This window comes from Nyctereutes procyonoides, unplaced genomic scaffold (assembly GCF_905146905.1).
Source record: "Nyctereutes procyonoides isolate TBG_1078 unplaced genomic scaffold, NYPRO_anot_genome, whole genome shotgun sequence".
Classification (NCBI taxonomy): Eukaryota; Metazoa; Chordata; class Mammalia; order Carnivora; family Canidae; genus Nyctereutes; species Nyctereutes procyonoides.
This window is the reverse complement of record NW_026575030.1, coordinates 19,609,480-19,630,445: the sequence shown is the minus strand read 5'-3', so window position 1 is coordinate 19,630,445 and position 20,966 is coordinate 19,609,480. Positions and strand designations below refer to the sequence as shown.

The window sequence follows — 20,966 nt, the reverse complement described above, 5'->3', positions numbered from 1 at the left end:
TATGGTAGCAGGGATGAAAAGAAGGTTTTAAGTAAGGAAGATATGAGAGAAGAATAAATAGGGCCTAGAAACTGATTGGACAAGGGAGAGGAGAAACAGAGAAAGATCAAAGATGTTTCCAAAATTTTGAACAAGGGTCACTGAAGGGCAGTGATGCAATCATGAGCACTGGAAAGAAGTTGCTGAGGAAATAAAATAGCAATATAAAACAGTTAAGATAAAATGACCAGATCCAACTTACTGTGAACTAAACCATGTTTCATAAAATACATATAACAAATTTCTATAGATATACAGAAAAAAATATACAGCAAAATTCTAATAAAACATTATTTTGAGGTGTCAGACTTATTTTCTAAGCTAAGAAGCATATTTTTCTAGATTATAAGACATCAAAAGGCTTCACAAACCTTCTTGTTGATTCACTGGCTCATAAGATAAGACATATTCTTCTTGACCACCTATTAGTTTAAAATACAGATGAGAAAGTCTATTAAGATAACTAATGCTAATTTATTTCTTCATATGTAACATAAATTACTAGGACTTTCCTGAGAAAATAGCAAAAATGTGGAAAAAGATACTTTATAAATTATTTGTGGCAAGATTAAGTTAAAGAAGGAAGTGGTAAATTATGAAGTCATAAATTTGATAAATGTAAAAACAAAATATAACTGTGTTGTTTAACAACTACTTTTCTGTTATTCTTTTAAATTCTAATTAGATCCATTTAAACCTTCATTTGTGATGTCATGTACGTGATACTACTTTTTTATTTAGAAGCTAAGAACTATTAAATCTCTTAAAGATTAATACTTTAAGGAACAGTTCTACATAAGTGTGTATTTATGTAATTTACTGCTATTAAGAATATGCTGCTGTTTTGATCCCACCAGATATAACATTAAATAGGATATATATACATATTTTTGTAATTACTGCTATCTTATAATAAGAAATTTTAATGTAAAGGTAAAACTATTGTTACTATTTCACTGATGAAAAAACTTTACTAATTGTTCTAATCATTCATTTATTCAATTAAAAAATAACATTTAAAATGAGTTTTAAAAAGCTTTAGATAAGAGCATTCCTTTCTTCTAGAATGGGATGCTCACAATTCATGAATTTCTCAATAAGGCCAATTAGATCTTCCAAAACATCAACAACAACCAAACCTTTTGGATAAAACTAAATCCTTTCCTTTCAACTCCAACTACGAATCACATAAGATAGTAAATGAAATAAAATAGATTTTGCTTTGATTTAAAAGCACTTTAGAAATTAAGTCCTCTAAGATTAAATTAAAGGTTTAGAGCTTAAGAATATACTCAATAAAAAACTTTATAAATTGTATCTGGACTCAGCAAAAGGAACTCAAAGAGTTAAAAATTCTAATTCCCAACACACACACACATACAGAAAACAAACTAGGAAGGACTTTTACTTCAGTGGTTCAATGAAAACAATGTTGTATAACATATCTGAGAGGATTTTCTCCTTGATTATCGAGCTTCCACGGCAAATTTTTCACTAAATTTGGCATTGGTTTATATCATATATATGCAGCTGTAGATCTTTTAAATGTATATACTGGCTTTAGAAGTGTATTTTACTGTTTTAAAAGTGTTCTTTCCTGTCTTAAAAGTGTGTTTTACTGTTTTATTATCATAATATATAAAATATATATTTACAAGTTGCTTGAAAAAAAATTGTATGTAAAACATGGTTTACATATTAGCAAAAACATGCAATATGAAATTCCACATCTAATAATTCATGCAAATGATGAGACAGACAATATATACTTTCATTACCTCTTTCTTTTTTTTTAGTCTGGAAAGCTACTCAACTACTCTGTGGTGAATTCTAATTATATATTAATAAAACACTAATAAATCACATTCCCATACCAAAAAACCAAAATTATGTAACTATAATGCAAAAAATAACTACCAATCAAATAAGGGTTAAAAGTATATATTGTCAACATGAAAAATATCAGAGACTGATGTTAACAGGGTAGACCTTTTGAGCAGCCATACTCATCTGTAATCAAGATTACTTTCATATTAGACAGCAGTAAAAAAAAAAAAAGTTAGAAAAGCAATTTTAATTTTAAGGTACCACAACTGATAATATTCATGTATTTCCCCCTCCTCCCATGCCCAAACCTGTTAAAAAAAAACTTCACATGCTTGTATAGTTCACTTAATAATATTATATACAAGAATGTAACATAGGACACCAAAAAAGATATCAGTATTATTGTTTGAGCAACAGTTGGAAGATTTTTCCTTCATCTTTTAGGTTCACTAGAAGCTGGTAATAAACAAGAACTTGATCTAGATCAATACTGGTGACAAAGAATAAAAAAGAAAATAAAGCTAACTATAATTTAGCACTACTGAAAAACACTTTATTTTTTTTTTGAAAAACACTTTAATTCTCAAATTAAAACAATTACTAAAGAAAATGGCAAAAATACAAGTTTATCTCTCATTTAACTAGATATTTTCTTGTAAAAGATACACACACACGTGTACTATGTACACAAATAGCACTGCTTGTAAAAAGGATTTTAGAGTTTTATTAAAATTTTGGAAATTAACTTTTGTGCATATAGTATGACTTTATTTTTCAAGTATAGATATTACTTGGCTTTCCCTGATTTTAAAATATTAAGCATCTAATGTTCAGTTTTTTGAATGTATCACTAAGACAAAAACCTCCCAAAGGATATATATTACTTCTGATTACAAAAGAACAAGTAACTTAAAACACTTACGGTAACTACTTTCACTATCGCTGGCATTAGAAGTTATATGCTCTGAAATTGGAGGACAATGGAAAAAATGAAACAGTGTCATGAGTTTAAAAAAGCAAATTATCAAGATAAACACAAGGCGACATTACAAATGTTGAGATATAAATCACACATACTCAAAGAATTTTTAAAAAGCATTTCTGATTTTCTTTGAAAAGTTTTTTCCCCCAAATAAATAGGAATTAGGAAGGAAAAAAACCCGTGATTAAGGACAATGCTCCATTTATGTACAACACAGTTTATGAACAAAATCTATGACAAATATCCAGTAGAATATAACAACAAAGAGGGCAAAGTGATCCTAAATTAGTACAAATGTAGACACAGAACCCAAAAAGAGAAAATGCAGTTGACACCACTTAATTTATGAAACAGTAATGACCGACAAGAGACAAGTTATATTTGAGCAGATACCCATTTTAATGAAGGGATATCTTAAAAAATAAGTGATCTTATTTTGCTTTTTAAGTTCAGCTTTCTTGTTCCTGAAATGAAATCCTTGTTTTTGAGATCATACGGATAACACATTTTAGATGTCATAGATCCATATACTTCAAAAAAAGTCAAATGGAAGGTAATTATAGAAGGTGGGATTGTATTTTAAAACAGACTAGTATTTCTGAGATACTCTGTTTTGATGAAACTGACAATGGCTGCTTTGCAAAACAAAAAAAATTAAGCAAATACATTTACTTGTAAATTGCCTGGCATCTCCTTGAAAGCAACCCCATTTTATAACTTGATTGTTTGGTAAATATCAGGTACTCTTCCCATATAAATGTAATCTTGAATGTTCTCTCATTAAGTATCTTCCATTGAGTATAAAAAAATTATTTATAAAAACTAAGAAACAAAAATTTCCATAGGAGAAAGAGAAATTTACATTTCTTACATGAGGCAGGGAAAAAAATTTTAAAGGATAAGGAAACAGCTTGAGGAGAAATATCTGCTGTATCATACCACCCACAGAATCTCCTAAAATCAAGATGCACTACTGAAAAGTTCTGAGAGTGGTAGAATTTAAAGATTTCAAATGAAGGTAATAGTTCCTGAATTGCTGTCAGAGTGAAAAATAAGTCTGCTATTCTAACCTGTTAAAACAAGATATAATTTTCTTTCTTGCTTTTTAAATTGCAGTATAGTTGACATTAGATGTCTTAGTTTCAGGTTAAGGATGTAACTTTCTTAATTATGATTATGTATATTCTAAATACAGCAGGGACATTAAAAATTATGATTGTATAACGACAGGCACATGTAAAATGTTTTTTAAAAGTTTATATTTAAAATTTTCTTCCCATGTTATCACATGTATTTTAAAACAATCATCTGAAATTGTTGTATAATGCTCTATTGAACTGATAAATCATAATTTACTTCTTATTACTCAGACATTTTAGTTTGCTTTATTTTCCACAGACATCAGTAATTATTAGGAATGTCTTCATTTATACAGCTTTTTATCTGTTGTCCCATTTCCTTAAAGTTCATTCCCTAAAGTAGGAACGACACACAAAATTCTTAAATTTATAGTAGGATTAGTATTATACTCTACAATCTCTAATATGTAAAAGAGAGAAACATTTGTTACTGCAATGGAGTGAGCGAAGGGGGAAGGTAAAGTGGGAGTATAGAAGAAACAAAATTAACAAAATTCTGAGTTGACAACTGAAAACTCAATAGGGTTAATTTTACTATTCTTCTACTATCGAATATATTTGGCTATGTTATATAGTAAAAAAGTTAGTTACTACAAATCTCTTTTCTGTCTTCTACTCATTTCAAGTTCTCTAAAAATACTAATAGTTGCTATGAAATCAAATTCTTCAAGTTCTTTCAAGCATCTTTTCATGCAACGCTATAATAAAATTCTGCTGTTCAAAGCATGGCCCTTCATCATCACGGCTTGGGAGTTTATTAGAAAGGTAAAATGCTTTTTTTCCTTGATAATTAAAAATACATTTTTAAAGAAACTTCATCAAAAAAGATATTCAAATATCCAATAAACATATAAAAAGATGTGCAAGTTTTTCCTGTAATTTCCCCCTATAATTACTTATCAGGGAAATGCAAAAAGAAGCCAAAATGGCTATCTTTACCATCCATCAGAATGGCTAAAATGAAAAAATAAAGAGATATGCCAAATACAGAAAAGAAATGTAGCAACTGGAAGTCGTTAAGGGCTGGGGGTGGCAAAATTGGTACTACCGCGGGTGGCGAAACTGGTACAACCACTGCGGAAAATTATTTAGCAGTACCTACACTAAAGCTCAACAGAGGTATGCATGACCTAGCAATTCCTTTCCCCGTATTTCCCCAACAGAAAGGCATATATATGCTGACCAAAAGACATAATACAAGAATGTTCAAATCAGCATTATTCAAAATAGCCCTAAATATATATTTATAAATCTGAGATAATATACGTAGTTTTGTATTTTTTCATTTATATGAGCATTTAAAACCATGTCTAGTTTTAATATGATTTTCAAAGTTGTATGATAAAATATGGATAAATAATTCATTAATAACTTCCCAAATATAAGACATTTTAGGATGATTTCAAAAATTTTTTTGACTGTAATTTCTGAATAAGATTAAAATAAATTTCCTGGTATATTAACCTTAATCTCTATCTCTGGTTACATCCTTAGGATAATTCCTTGAAGAGGAATTAGTAGGTCAAAAGATGTACTTTCCAAGATATGCATAATGGTAATATATTAAAACTAGTCATTCCATACAACTCTACCACTGAGTTCTCCTTTAAAAGAATGTTTGTCAAGATAATGGATAGAAACTATCATTTTGTTTATTGATTACTGGGGACATTAAGTATTTTTATACACTCATTTCATTTGTTATCTTTTGAGCGTTCTTCTTATAGCATTTGTTCAGTTATCAAATGAAGAATTAGTCTGTTTCTTATTGATCTGTTAGAAATTCATGGTGTAAAGATATTATCCCTTTGACATACATGGTATATTCTTCAAGTTTTAATTTTGATTTTGTTTATGATGTTGCATGACCACAACCATTTCAAATTTCTCTAACCAAGTCTCACTTCTAATCAAACACTCCTTCCTGAGAATGTATCATGTCTTTTCTCTTTGCTCTCCTTAACTACTACCTACACATCACCAATCTCAAGCAATACTACTACTCTTATTCTTTATACAAATAAAAATAAGTCTGGTTTGGGCATCTAAGAGCTCACACAACTTTGCTTCTAGAAGTCTCTGAGATGAAAAGAAAGGCTTCCCAATATGTATTTCTTTCCTACATGTCTGACAGAATTTTTGAGGTGTTCTACAAAATGGAAAGCTATAAAAATTGAGCTTGTAAAGTACAAATCTCGTCTAAAACTGTATATATGATCTTACCTCTAAGCACCCTATCTAGCCCCTTCCTGAACTTAATTTCCTTTTAGTCTCTGTTAAAGGAATCTTACATTTTTCCTTTTGATCTTTTTCAAAGTTGCCTTCTTAAGACATACAAGCTGCACATGTTTCTATTTCTAGCTTTTCACAAGCTATGATGATTTACTTGCATTCTCTCAGTTTTCTACCATATTCTACTTAGGTCTGTTAGTCAAAATTAGGATCAGAAACACAAATTTTCTCATTGTTTCCTCTACTCTTAACAAGGCAAATCAATGATTCATTTAGCTCTCTTTTTTGTAGAATCATGGAGTTCATGTCTATGATAAGTGCTCTAGGGTATCATTTTCGTTTCTCTCCTCTTCAATTAAATACCCTATTTTTTCACAAGTTATATGAAATTACATATAGACATACATTTTTCTTGATATTCAGTGTTATTCCATTTCATCATCGGGTTTGTTTCTCTGAAATAATTTATGACTTTTGGTCTTAGTCCCTTCATAAGTCCTGTTCCAATAAAGCTTGATGAATACCTATAGAACTCACATTTATTTCTTTATATTAAAATCTCACAGGATTCTGCTTAGTTTATTTCTTGTAACTGGAACTTTAGAATATAGATTACTGAGGCTACAAATAATGTCCCTGACCACCCTTACCCAGCATTTTCCCTTGTATAATAATGGGCACCCTGTCAACTGCCAGTCATCTGTTTAATCCAGGTTTAAAATTTTTGCTGATATTTTCCTGTCTCCCTCAGTATCTTCCAAATTAAATCTTGATTTGATCATCAAGTTACCAGGTGAATATTGTCTTAGTTCCTATGAGATGAAGCACAAAACCCATCATTTAAGGGATCTTAAGACTGTGTCCAGAAAATTAAATCCTTTTCTAAAGGATATTATCTGATAATAAGTTACTGTTTTTCAAGTTCTAATTGTCAAAATGAGAGATGCAAATAAGATGTGGTCAAGGTGTAATTATCCATCATAACAATATCAATAAGGTAAATAAATTCTTCATTTAGTTCCTTTCCAATGAATTTTCCACAGGTCTCAAATGATTCAGCAAATAATAAAAATCTGCGGGTACTTATGCTGATTCATACTACCTCTAAAATACATTCTCAAAGTAAATTCTATAGCATTAAGAATATATGGAAATATTTTCCAGTTTTAAAGATTTTAACTGATTATTTCCCCAAAGATAGTAAATTTGTGGTTCTTGCCAAATTCCCAAAAAAGCATAGGCAAAAATAACCAAGTGTTTCTTTACAGAAATAATTACATATAAAGCATACTGCCTTCAATCTAATACAAACCTTTAAGTGCTAAGAAATAAAAAAAACCTATATCTTAGATTAAAATTCCAGTATAAAGTTAGTATAAATCAAGGAAAAAACCTTCTATGCCATATAACATTTATTAATATAGATCTTAGAAAGTTAAAAGATATTGGTGATATCATTTGTTTGTTTTTACATGCTGGACATGGAACCCAATGTGGGGCCTGAACTTACAACCCCAAGATCAAGACCCAAGTTAAAATCAAGAGTTGGGTACTTAAGCAACGGAGTCACCGAAGTGCCCCAATATTGGTTATATCTTTAATGACCAGTGGATTACAAAAGTAAGTTTTCAAAATGCTTACTAATCCAAATGGAAGGAACTACCTAGGAAATAGAAAAGATCTTTAGCCTAAGAGATTACTTCTATGAGTCACTGTCACCTAAAATAACTTAGTAATATTCAGTAAACTTTCATATATAATCAATTTGAGAACACCTAAATTTAAAATTTTGTTTGCTAAAAATGACTTGTTTCATCCAGTCACTTCATTTGCTGAATGATTCCTATATATGACTCTACCAAGTTTTATCTGATAGATTAAGTACCAGTTAAAAAATTAACAAAAACAACAAAACAAAACCCCAAACCACTGACATCTTGGTTAAAGGAAAAACAAGGGATAATATTTCTTATAATTCTTTCCCTAACTTACAACCTCCTTGAAAAAGAGATCTACAATTTCTACCTCTCTATATTGACTGTTTGAATTTGAGGCCCACAATTTTTCTCTATTAACTAAAGATTCATTGCATTTTATAGTTTCACATTATAGCAATGCTTTTCTAACATAGACCCAAAGTGATTTTAACTTGTTTTAACAAAAAAAAAAAAAAAAAAAAAAAAAAAATCCTGGGGACATAAAACTGCAAATTATTTTCTACATTCTAATAATGAGGGCAGGTAGTACTATTTTAAAAAGCTTAAAAAAGTCTTTTATTTAAAAAAAATCCCCAGCAAAAGTAATTGCCGTAAAAATTACAAAAAGGAAAATGTAATTATGAGTTTTTCAAATGACATGTGAAAAATGGAGCATTAGAAAAACAAAAGGTATGTACTATAGAAATAAAAATCCCAAGCACATTATTAACATGAAAAGTCTAAAAGCAATCTAAATCATATACCTCCTCATGCCAGAAAGGCACTACCATGAATCTCAAAATGTATCTGAAAAAGGTAGGTCTGTAGATGGAGGTTAAAAAATAACTTGGGAGTATTTTGATCACTTACTCAGGCCTTTTGATCCCATGTCGTCAGGGATCTCCTGTAGAGAGTAGTTCCCAGAGAGCAAGCAATAAAAAGATAATCAAAGAAAATAGTTGTCAGTAATGCATAAAATTGGTGCTACAATAAGAGACAGTTCCAAGACCATTACAGGTGCACATATTTTAGAGCATTTTTGTAGATTTCTGGAAGTTTGAAATAAGCTAGCAGCTGAATGTAAGGTACTAAAGAAATGAAAGTTCTAGCTTAGAGGCTGATTTAGGGTAGAGAAGCAAAATTTGAGTTTCCTATTATTATGCTATTTTAAAAGTAAAATTCATTTTGTCTACATATAGTGAAGACATAGGATAAAATGGAATGATTCCAGGAGATCTACTGTTAAGATTGTCAATGCTATACTTAGAAATCAGTAAGTAGCTTCTCAGGTATCCATAGTTTTCCTCTAAAATACAGAAGTTACACTAAGTGTTTCTTCTAAGAACTCTTACATCAAATAATTCTATTTTAAAAACACATAACTTGAAAAATTACTGTTTACTTTAAATCAAGAATTCCTAAGGTGTCACAAAAATTAAGATTGGCATACAAATTAATTTATGTCTGTTAAGTTGATCCTGGTTAAGACAATTAGTAACCTGTTGCAGCTCTTGAAACTGTCTCCATGGTAACAACCAACTGCAGGGCAGTAGGTCCCTCTACATTTATTTTCAGTTGACCACTGGATCCACATACTTACGGTCAGCATCACTTGTTTCCTGCTCACTCTGGTCCTTGTTCTTGTAGAAGGGGAATTTTCGGGAAAAGAGGTTCTTTTTACGCTTGTCATTGAATGACTGCTGAAGAAGAGAAGGAGGGGCAAAACAAAGGGATGTCTACTATCTGTGTGTACAAAGGCCCAGCCTAGCAGCTCTGTGGAAGCTGACTCTTGTGACCACATTGTGCAGTTTGTATATGATTTTTACTTTAATCACAAAGTGAATTTCTTATTTTGTATTAACTCCTCTAATTCTAACGTTTCTCCACTGAAAATATTGAAAAATTCACAGTGTAATTCAGTAATACCTAGAAATAAGGAGTAAGTGCTACTTGATAAAATAGGGAAGTGTAACTCAAAATAGTTACTACTATATAGTACAAACCAGTTAACATCTGTTCTTATCAATCCATATTCTTCTTGAAGATTCCCAGGTGTGAGGTGCTCTATAGCAAGTTCTTTTAAATTGTTACTCTAGCTATTCAAGTATTTTTTTATGCAGTAGGTAACAATCTTCGTTTTCCTCTGGCTTGAGCATATTCCCTCCCTCCCCTTTTGTGTGGCTTCAATGAACTAACAAAAAGCCACTATTAAAAAAAAAAAATAACAATTGAGAAAGTTGTTAGTTCTGAATATTTAAAAACAATTAACCAATCTTATTTTTTTTGGAAGAGAAAAAAGATAATGAAATGCCTATGGTACGAATCAGAAAATAAGAAAACTAAGAGGGGTCCATCAAGCACACAGAATCCAGCAAAAAGATTTATCGATGCTATCTAAGAAAGAGTCAGAGCTCTCCTGGCCAGCTTGAATGCCATCCTAACTGATTTATTGGTTTTTAAGCTCTACTATATTTATTTTTTAAAGTATATATAAATAAACTAGAACCAGTTTAGTTATTGGCACCATATCCTGAACAGGGAATAAAAAGTTAGATGCTTATAAAAGCCAAAAAGGCAAGTAAGATTCTAATAGTTAAAAAAAATTCTAATAGTTTATATAGAACTGCTATGGAGGAGTTACATAGCTGATTTGATGTCTCTTACTGCATAGATGTTGGAAACAGATTTTTGCCCTTCTTCAATGTCCCATTTGTGCCTTTAGAGATTTAAAACCATGTTGCATAAAGAAAGGTGATATCATTAAAGAGGAATAACTTCTTTTGTAATTTCTGTCATGACATTCCTGTCTCGAAGGAAATGGTCTGACCTACCAATGACAGTAGGGATTATTACTTTTTGAAGTAGGGACAATATAAAAGACAGAAATCTTGTTCTGACTTTTCTTGAGTTTAATCCATGTCATAAGATGCTATCATTATTCTGAAGTATATCCTCACCAGGAAGTATGTTTTGGCATGCCTGTATTTTGAAGCACATGATGCCAGGGGATTAAGGTGCTGAGGTAGAGAAAGGCAATTTTTGCTCAAATTCTATTACTTGAAAGGACTTATTTTGGTAGGAATCTTAACACAAAAACAAGATTAAACTTTTATGTTTACCTTTTCAAATCAATAATTCAGGATTAATAAATTCATAGTTCATTAGTCCAACAGATTGTCTGGATTTCAATCCTAAAATTTGAAGGCTCTGATAATGCTAAGCAGAGGTTAAAAATTAAGCTGATGAGAAAAATACTGTCAAAAAATTTGGACTTATAATTAATTATAATTGTCAAGTAGCATTATTTAAATAAAACTCTGCTTCAATCCAAATTTTAGAAAAGAGAAATAGAAGAAAACAAGTTTCCACAGAGAAAAATTTATGGTAATCTAATTTAGGGAAGAACTAAGTCTTCTTGTTGATGAAAATCATTACTGAATTTAGTCATAATTTTTATGGTATTGAATAAAACTGATGTTTTTAATAAAGGTATTTATCCCTCCTACTGCATATATAGTGGTCAGAGTCAGTTTCACAGCAAACAACCAAAAGAAACATGAAGTTTAAAATGTTTTGATTTTTGATATCTTTGCAGTTAGCCAAAATGAGATATCATAAAGATATCATAATACAGGACAGAAAAAAATGCTTGTTAGTTAAGAAAAGAATTAATTGTATTACATTTAATGTCTTCCAGGTGAAGAATGTATTAAAAGTGAAAACACAAAGCAAAGAAGACAAATATGTGTAGAGAAAACACAAAACTGAAGAAACACACTACCCCTGGATTCTCTACATTTTCAATACAAAAATACTCTATTTACTTATTGTTATTAATGCTATATTGCAAGAGAGCTAGTGTAATAAATATAAAAATAAAATGTCAAATTCATGATATATATTAAATATATAATTTCTGTATGTGATATGTCAAAATAGCTAAATGAATGTTAAAAATGTTAACGAGAAACTGAAATGTTATAAGTCTGCAGTGGAAATAAGTCCATAAACCACCATGTAAGGAAAGGAAAAGAGGAACTCAGAATGGGAAATGGTAGTACAAAAGAAATGCAGTTCTGCATCAATGGCAAGCGTATTTTTACCCCACTCAGTATCATGCATCCTTCTGGTGCTGTGTTAGGACACAGTGACTGTGTATAAGCTTGGTTACAGTCAACAAACAAGACTAAGATTTAAATATGTCGTTAATTCAGTTAACTTCTTATAGTATGAAAGTAAAGTTACAACATGCAACCTCTTTTTCAATACATTGACCATGTATTTTACTAAGTTATTTTTAAAGAAATATATAAACAACCACAAAAACTATATATATTTCAAATCCTAAGCATTTACTCAGGATTTTTTCCTCTCCCAAATTTCTATTTTAAATATTGCTTCAGATAACATTACGTAATTTATTTTTTGAAAGCTGCAATTTTAAAGGAAATTGTCATTTTTAAAATAACTGAATACATTATACGATTTACTTAGATTTCTTTGATGAAGGATAGTTCTTTTCTTAAATTTTAAGCGTTTGAGTCCTTAGTGCTATCAGAGAAGTACAGATGATAGGGTTAATTAATTTGCTGAGTTAACTTTCCACATTTATTTGAAATATGACCAAAAAATGTATAAAACTTTTGCTTTAGATAAAAAAACAAACATAAAACACTCCTATGAATAGTATTTCAAGACAATATATGTGTTCATATGGTCTTATTTCTTCAAGTTTATTACTACAATATTGTATTGTAGTAACACCATCATAGTACAGGACAAAGCCTGTAGTATCTCTTTCACCTACTGGCATCTATTAGATTCAAGCAGAACTTAAAAATGAAAACAAAAACATGTTTAAAATTATATATGAAAGAATTTAGAAGTATTTATTGACGTCTATAAAGTCCTTGACTGTCCCTTTCTTTATTCCTTCAGAATAAAAATTCATATTGATTCAAATATTTAAAGCATGGATTCTCTTAATAAATTATATTAGGCATGAAGAGGGGAAATTAAAACTTGTATTATGACCTAGTTAATAATATTTTGGGGCATATTTTCTTAGAAGATACATTATTAAATTAGTTATGATTAATCCAAGTTTCTAACTGGACATCTGAATGAAGGCCAAATTTGTTTCACTTGTAAAAATAAAGAATGTTGTTAAGAATATATCAAATAAGTTTCAATAATCTGGAAAGGTATGTAAAATGAGTGCTTTAATTTAATATATTACTTAACTTTAGCATCTACTAATACAAAGCATCATGGCAAGAGCTGTTGATAGTTAACTCATAGCAAAATCCTTCTGATTTTAATAGTGTAGTTCTGGCAAGAATTATGAAAAAGCCTATTATCCTCAATTATGAATATCTAGAAAAAAGACATTTCATATACTCACCCCTTTATCTCCTCTTGTTTTAGAATTAAATTTCACTGTTTTTAACCGGGCTCGTTCTTTCTTCTCAACTCTGTCAAAGTATAAAATGCTGTTTTTAAAGTATGTCAAAATATCTAAGCGTCTAACTAGAAATCGTCAGAACTGATACTTTAGTATGTGGCATTTTTATATTCTAAAATCTTCAGAAGTAGTCTAAGTTTGCATCCCAAAATTAATTATAATTTCTGAAAATGAAATACAGGGCTCATTATGAAACAAAACCACTTATATCAAAATACTGTACATGTGTATTTATAAATGCACTCAAATTCCGTAATTATACTGAAATTATGAGGAACCAACTTCTGAATTTAGCAATTTTCTAGATTTTGTTTGATTTGTTGTTTAAATATTAGCTTAGCATGGGGCATCCAAATATGCTAAAAATTAAGCATAGAGGGAGAAAACAAACAGGGCAAAATGTTAACAACTGGTGAAAGCAGATGAAGGATATGTGAGTGTTCCCTGTACTACTCTTCCTCTCGTACTTATTTTTCTGTAGCTCTGAAATTTGTAATGAAAAATTGGAAAAACAAAATTTAAATTTAACTCCAGTGATAGATTTGTATAAATACATAAAGTAACCACTTATAGTACCACAAAAATTTTAAAGAGCTTTAAAATATCTTTTTCGAAGGATATACAAGACCTGGTAACTTTCATTATCCTCTAAAAATGAAAAGGATGCTAGGAGTACATGGTTAGGAGGAAGTCTATATAGAGTTTATATCTTCTGAATTTTGAACTTTGTTAAAGAGCTAACTACTCAAAATAAGCAAGCCAACAAAACTACATGAAAACAAATGTCTCATGTAGATTGTAATATCAATATGAACCTTGTAAAATTTCACATAAATTAAGCTTTTTATAAATCCTAAATTTCAACATAGCAATTATGTTAGTATATAGCAAAAAAACTTACCAAAATAGTCTACGAATAAATTAATTTCCTTTATTATCTAGTGATACAGTTTTACTGTGGGTACAGAAGAACCTTAGCAGTCATGGATTTAAAACTTTTTACTATCCTAGAACAATCCATGACAGGACTAGAACGTCCACGACATGAATAACTAATTTGTAATTTTGCCTAGGCATTTACTGAGGGCACTGCAAAATATTATTTAGTGAGTAAATGTTTACAACTCAAAATGGCTTTGTTTTCTCATCAGTATCTTGTTCACTAAATAGCTGACTGACATAAATTGTGTCAATTTGTAAATACTGTTCCTGAAAAAAAGCTAAGAACTGTTATGACTACAATTCCTTGTGCTATTATTAGAAGTAAAGGGATCTAAGAAAGAGATAGTTCTACTTAAGAAAATACAAATTTTGAATACATTCAAGAATGAAATGGCATCATTAGTTGTGGTTTCATACTGTAGTTTATGGAAGAAAAATTATAGTCTATAATGTAATTATAGGAATTTGGAAACTTAGGTCTTAAAGGTCTTAAGTCTCCTACATCACTTCTGACTTAAAAACCCAACTTTATAGAAGTTTTATACAAAATGAAAAGAATCTCTTTCCACCAAAGTCAATGTATTTTTCATTTGTTACAGGCACACATAAAGCCTATGCAAGATAGGAGGTGCCAAAGGATAAGACAATTTTTAGGAACTCTGATTTTGATATTTAAGATGTGAGGTTTTTACTGACTCAACAAGGCACAGAGGCAGAGGAAGCATTTCTGAATTTTAAGCAGACTAGGTTCTATTCTAGGAAAAAAGTTATGCTGAGGGCTGCATTGCTAAAAGAGGAGTTGCCACCAAATGTATGATCTAGCCAAATAGTTGGATCTTGCTAAATATATGGATCTAGCCAAGAACAGTCATAAATCCCAAAACCACAACTACGAACCTTAGTAATACTTTAATATTCCTGCTCTTCAAATTCTATAAACGTTATACAAATATATATTGGTAGAGGTCTTTAAATAGGTATATGATTTGGCATACTTCTCAATTATAGACTCTTAAGTATTACATCACAAGCTTGACTTGAAGTGAATTAATTAGCTAGAGTAAACATTAATGTCTCATTAATAATTTTTGCTATCTTAAAACTTAAGACTTTCAGGCAATGATTTGCATGAATCCGATCTCACAAGCTATTAGGGGAGAATTATGAACTGACGTTTTAACACCTTTCCTACAAAAGTAGGGACACTCAGCAGCATTTTATAGATCTACGAGGGTTCTTTATGCTGGGAGCATCCTGTTCCAAGACTATATCTACTTATTATCACTTTGCCAGTAGACAGTAAGAATGAATCACTATAATAAATGGTTAAAAGCGAAGAGGAAAGACCAGTGAATGCACCAATACTTCCTAAGTTAAGAAAAAAGAGATGTGAAGCAAATTACCAGATAGTTCTAAAAATTTTGATTTACATTTTCAATTTTTAAGTCTAAAGGAGGCAATTCACACAACCAAAAATCCGGAAAGTTTAGTACGTTTCATTACCAACTATATGGAAAAAGTAAAGAGGCTGTCAAATCTTTATACCAATAGTACAAATACATGGCAAAGTTACTTAAATATATTTATTTTGTTCTGAGCAACTAGTAGGAGCTCTAAAGAAATTTCTCTTTGGGGGCATTATATTCTTTGGTTGTATCACTGGTTACATATAAGGTGAACAAAATTAAATGACTGTGAAACACAATATGGAAAACCAAGCATAAAATTACCACCTCAGTAAAAGTATTGAAAAAAAAATCAACAATTATTTTATGTTGCCGTACTTTCAAGTGGTAAGCTTGTAATAGACTTCTACTTACCTGCGTTTACTGGGAATTACCCCAACTTCATCACTCTCCCCATCTGGTGTAACCTGCCTGGCTTGCCACCATTCATCATCAGAAGCATTAATAACATGGAGGATATCTCCAAATTTGAAGTTCAATCCCTGACTGGGAAGGCCACTGTCTTTAGTCTTGTCATAATCAAAAAGGGCTCTATAGAGATTAAGAAGAAAAAAGTGCATGATTATTTTGCTGGTTGTTTGTTTTAAAGTTTTATTTATATTTTAGAGAGAGTGAGAGAGTAAGTGTATGTGTGAGGGGAGGGGCAGAAGGAGAGAATCAAAGTAAGCAGACTCCTCACTGGGCTCAGAGCCCAACAAGGTAATCCATCTCATGATCCTGAGATCATGACCTGAGCTGAAACCAAAAGTTGGATGCTCAACTGACTGCGCCACCCAGGTGCCACCCCCATGATAATTTGTTATCATATTACCAATATTAAGTTAACATAGGATTCTCAAAGTATATAATCCAGGTAAATAATTAAACAACATACTATGGTATACAAAATAAAGCCAAGCTCAAGAATTTGCACTATATACAGAAAGACAGACAAAAGAGAAATACCCAAACTGACTTATGGTAGGTTTTTTAAATTAGGTATACTACCTTATTTCTCCCAATATTGAATGAGAAATTAAAAAAAAATGCTTTTAGTATAATAATGGCAAGCCATATTGAATTCTAAAATGAAACAAATCTAGAGAGTTACTCTAAATTAATAAACAAAAAGTAAATATTAAGAGGTACTCTTTTCTTTATTTTGGCTATACACACTGGGGAAAATAAACTCCCTGAGACTGGATTCATTAGTTGCAGACTATAAGACTGGATTAACAGAGTGATTATTTTGTCAGTTAATTATTCCTTGCATTTGTTCACAAAACTAGCATCAATAGAATTTTCAGAGTCAATAACAGTGATAAAAACTAACCACTTTAACTGCTGCCAAATATTTTGGAAAAACTTGCAAATGTTAATCTTTAAAAATTTGATAAAGTGTTCTATTACTTGATTAATGCTTAATCAATTAATGCTTAAATTCTTATCCAAAGTAGTTCTCTCAAGGTAAGAATCCCAGCAATTACATTTATGATATAATTTATTCATTTTTTGGTTCTACTTTGGCAACTAAAAATTAGGATACAAATCATATTCCTTTTTGTGTTAACCAACTTTTTAAAAGTGTTTTTTTTTAAAGTTTTTATTTAAATCCCAGTTAGTTAATACACAATATTAGTTTTAGGTGTACAGTAAGATGATTCAACACTTCCATACAATACCTGTACTCATCACAAGTGCACTCCTTAATCCCCATCATCTATTTAACCTATCCTTCCACCCACCACCTTCTCCCCTATGGTAACCATCAGTTTGTTCTCTATAGTTAAGCGTCTGTTTCCTGGTTTGCCTCCCCAGCTCCCTGCCTCTGGCCCACATTCATTTGCTTTCTTTCTTGAATTCCATATATGAGTGAAATCATATGGCATTTGTTTCTCTAACATTTAGGCTGGGTCCCTAATTTGCTAATGTAGATAATGCTGCTACAAAGCTAGTATTTATGTATTCTTTGGGTAAATACCTAGTAGTGTTACTGCTGGATTGTAGACCTATTTATTGTCGAAGATTAGAGAAAGCTTAAATGGGGTGTCTGAAGAGAGGGACATTGAAATAAGATTTACTCCCTAAAACCCTAGAAATGCTCAGGAAGTAGAAATGTACAGAATCCAGGTAGGCAGAGATAAGTTACAGCAGTGAAAACAGAAGAACTGGTAGAAACACTTCATATAGTACTTACACCTTCCAGATTCCTTCTCCTGTTCCTAAATCCATAGAAGATGAGATTTAGTTTCTAAAGAAATTGAATTTGAGCAGCTCTATACTCTGGAACTTGGTGGGGAGGGGAAAGGTGCTAGGCTAAAAACAGATAGATTAAAAAGAAATCTGCACACTGAAGACTGAAATTCTAGCAACCTGGTTTATCCTGTAGGTAAGGGATTAAGGATTCTTTTCTAGAGATATTTAATGATCCCAAAGAAAAGAATGACCTGGGGTGGGAGAGGGCAGTAAACAAACATAATTATTTTTTAGTTAAATCCACTAGCTTCATTCTCTAGTCATAAGGATCACTAAATATTTAAAGATTGCCTCACATATAAAAAACAAGAAAACAAGTAAACTAGAAAAAATACAGAGAAAGCAGAGAATTAGAGAAGCAGAAGAAAATATAGAAAATATTAGAGAAACATGAGAAGATATTGTGTCCTTGAAATAAAGAGGCTGACAAAAAAAAGGGTTAAATAACATGGGGCTCTCAGAAAATAAAATAGGTTATCAGTACCTCCTCCATACCCCAAATTCTTATCAAAGAGAAGGCAAATTAAAGTCATTTTCAGACATGCTAAGATTCAAAAAGTGTCCCCCCCCCACATCCTTTCCTCAAGACTTTATTAGAGAATGTGCTCTGGTAAAATAAAACTGAGAAAGAAAATTTAGCATCCAAAAAAAAAGACGGACCCAGCAGAGAGCTAAAAGGAATACAACAGTGCCAAAGACAAGTCCCATGAGAGACCTATACAGCAAGTCTATAGAGCAACCAGTCCAGACTGGAGCAGAAAGATGGAAAAAATTGGGGTGCCTAGGTGGCTCAATTGGTTAAGCATCCCACTTCTGATTTCATGGGCAGATTTCTTTTGTGAGATTAAGCCCCATATTGGGCTCCACGTGGGCAGGGAACCTGCTTAAGATTCTCTCTCTCATCCTCTGCCCCTCCCTGCTGCCTGGGGCTCACACAGGCATCTCCTCTTTCTTTCTCTCAAAAAAAAAAAAAAAAAAAAAAAAAAAAAGGAAAAAATCTGAAGTCATAAGATCATATGTGCAACCACAGGTTTCATCATGTGAAAAACTATACAGTCTACCGTAAGATAAACAAAGATACTTAGTAATAAGTACATGGACAATTAAGCAAATAACACAATTATTATGCCCAGGAAAAAGGAAGGAAGCATGGTCATAATATACTACTTGAGTAATGCAGATACTACACAGTCACATGACTCTAAATGCTATTAATTTTATTAACAATGATGGTACTATATGCTTGAGTGATAGAGGAAGAGGCAGAATGGAAAGAGAAAGTTATGTACTATGGCAGTTAAGTCCGTAATGTCCAAAATTGGTAAACTGAAAGCAGCAATATATGCACATTTAGAAACGTGGAGGGAAAGCAAGGGGGTATGCTAAGAAAATGGAGGATGATTATTTTTAGAAAATGAAATTGGGGATTCTTGGGAGGTGACAGCTATTTTCATTAATTTTTTTGATAATATATAATTTGCAAAAATATTTACTTCTTTAAAAAATAACAAAAAGGAAAAAAACAAAAAGGAAAGATGATTCATTAAATGTACCTAAAACAAATACAACCTAATGTTTTGATTTTTATGGCTTTATAAGTTTTTAATGAATCACTTATTAAAGGCAACACCCAATTATACTAAGATTAGAAAATACCGACAAGAAGAAAATGGAAAAAAAAAAGTTTTTCCTTTTTCTGTGGATATCAAAATCACATAAAATATTTTAAGGACTCTGGAACAGAAGAATTTTTTTTTTAATTTTTATTTATTTATGATAGTCACAGAGAGAGAGAGAGAGGCAGAGACACAGGCAGAGGGAGAAGCAGGCTCCATGCACTGGGAGTCCGACGTGGGATTTGATCCTGGGTCTCCAGGATCGCGCCCTGGGCCAAAGGCAGGCGCTAAACCGCTGCGCCACCCAGGGATCCCTGGAACAGAAGAATTTAATAAATATTGCAAGAATTGGTGGAAGGAGAGAAAGATCTGATACACTGAGGATTCCCAGAACATTGCTAGGGTAGAAAGAATGAAAGGGGTAGGAAAAGAACAAGTGAAGAAAGTGAAAAAGTTTCCTTTTATTATGTATCACAGAATAGTATTATTTGAGACAATGTCAATATAATGTCATATGTAAATAAATACACAGTACATGCTTGTTTGTAGAGATATTTTTATACACATATACAAACATATATGGGATATGTATCTATTTTATGAAACACATCCAATCAGAAGAATAAATAAAACATACAAGGAAATGTTCCCCAATAGGATCAGAAGGAATGAAAAAATAATGAAGAATGGTACAGATTACCTGAAGTCATCAACTAAAGTTAAAATAATGGTATAATAAAGTACTGAATAAAAGCTCAGCTAAAAAAAAGGTAAACAGAATACAAGTAGGTCATCTGTATTAAGTCCTATTAGCCAGTGAAATAAAAAAGAACAGTTTATATACTAATGGTATCTGTTTACTATATTAGATTTATTCCATCACATTAATCTATTATAGAAAAATAACATGCTTGTCTTTTCCCAAGTACTTAAAAAAAATACATGCAGAAATTTCCTGAATCTGTGTTATTTACTGAGGCTATTCACATTTTAAACTATTATTTACATAGGCTCTCTTTGCTATTATGGAAATTGCCATAGATATCTAATCATAATTACTCAGAGAACATTATAAAGAATGTAAGTAAAAGTAAGTACTGGATGTTATGACATACCAAACTACGGTATAGTCACTCACTATTATTCAAGGGGTTGTATAACTTTCATTAATACAATAATAATAACATTCCAACTCTTCAAAGACACATATAGGAAATGAATCATAAAATAAGGTTTCCTTGGTATGCAATATATTTTTCTTTTTTAAAAATTTTATTTTTAAACAATCTCTACATCCATCACAGGGTTCAAACTCACAACCCCAAGA

The 20,966-nt window shown here is 31.1% G+C and overlaps 1 protein-coding gene across 10 annotated transcripts in view; it reads right to left on the bottom strand.

The window, feature by feature from the left end:
* Positions 1-20,966, bottom strand: part of DLG1 (discs large MAGUK scaffold protein 1) — a 223,395-nt gene that overhangs the window by 20,720 nt on the left and 181,709 nt on the right. For 6 of the 10 annotated variants that reach the window (XM_055315868.1, XM_055315866.1, XM_055315874.1 and 3 more), the window contains 5 exons: positions 16,143-16,319; positions 13,321-13,390; positions 9,517-9,616; positions 2,789-2,830; positions 411-461 (listed from right to left, as the gene is read on the bottom strand). In XM_055315868.1, the coding sequence (XP_055171843.1) occupies positions 411-461; positions 2,789-2,830; positions 9,517-9,616; positions 13,321-13,390; positions 16,143-16,319 (440 nt within the window). Of the gene's footprint in view, positions 1-410; positions 462-2,788; positions 2,831-8,786; positions 8,821-9,516; positions 9,617-13,320; positions 13,391-16,142; positions 16,320-20,966 lie in introns of all 10 variants that reach the window. The other 4 variants (XM_055315872.1, XM_055315875.1, XM_055315873.1 and 1 more) reach the window with 2 other exon arrangements.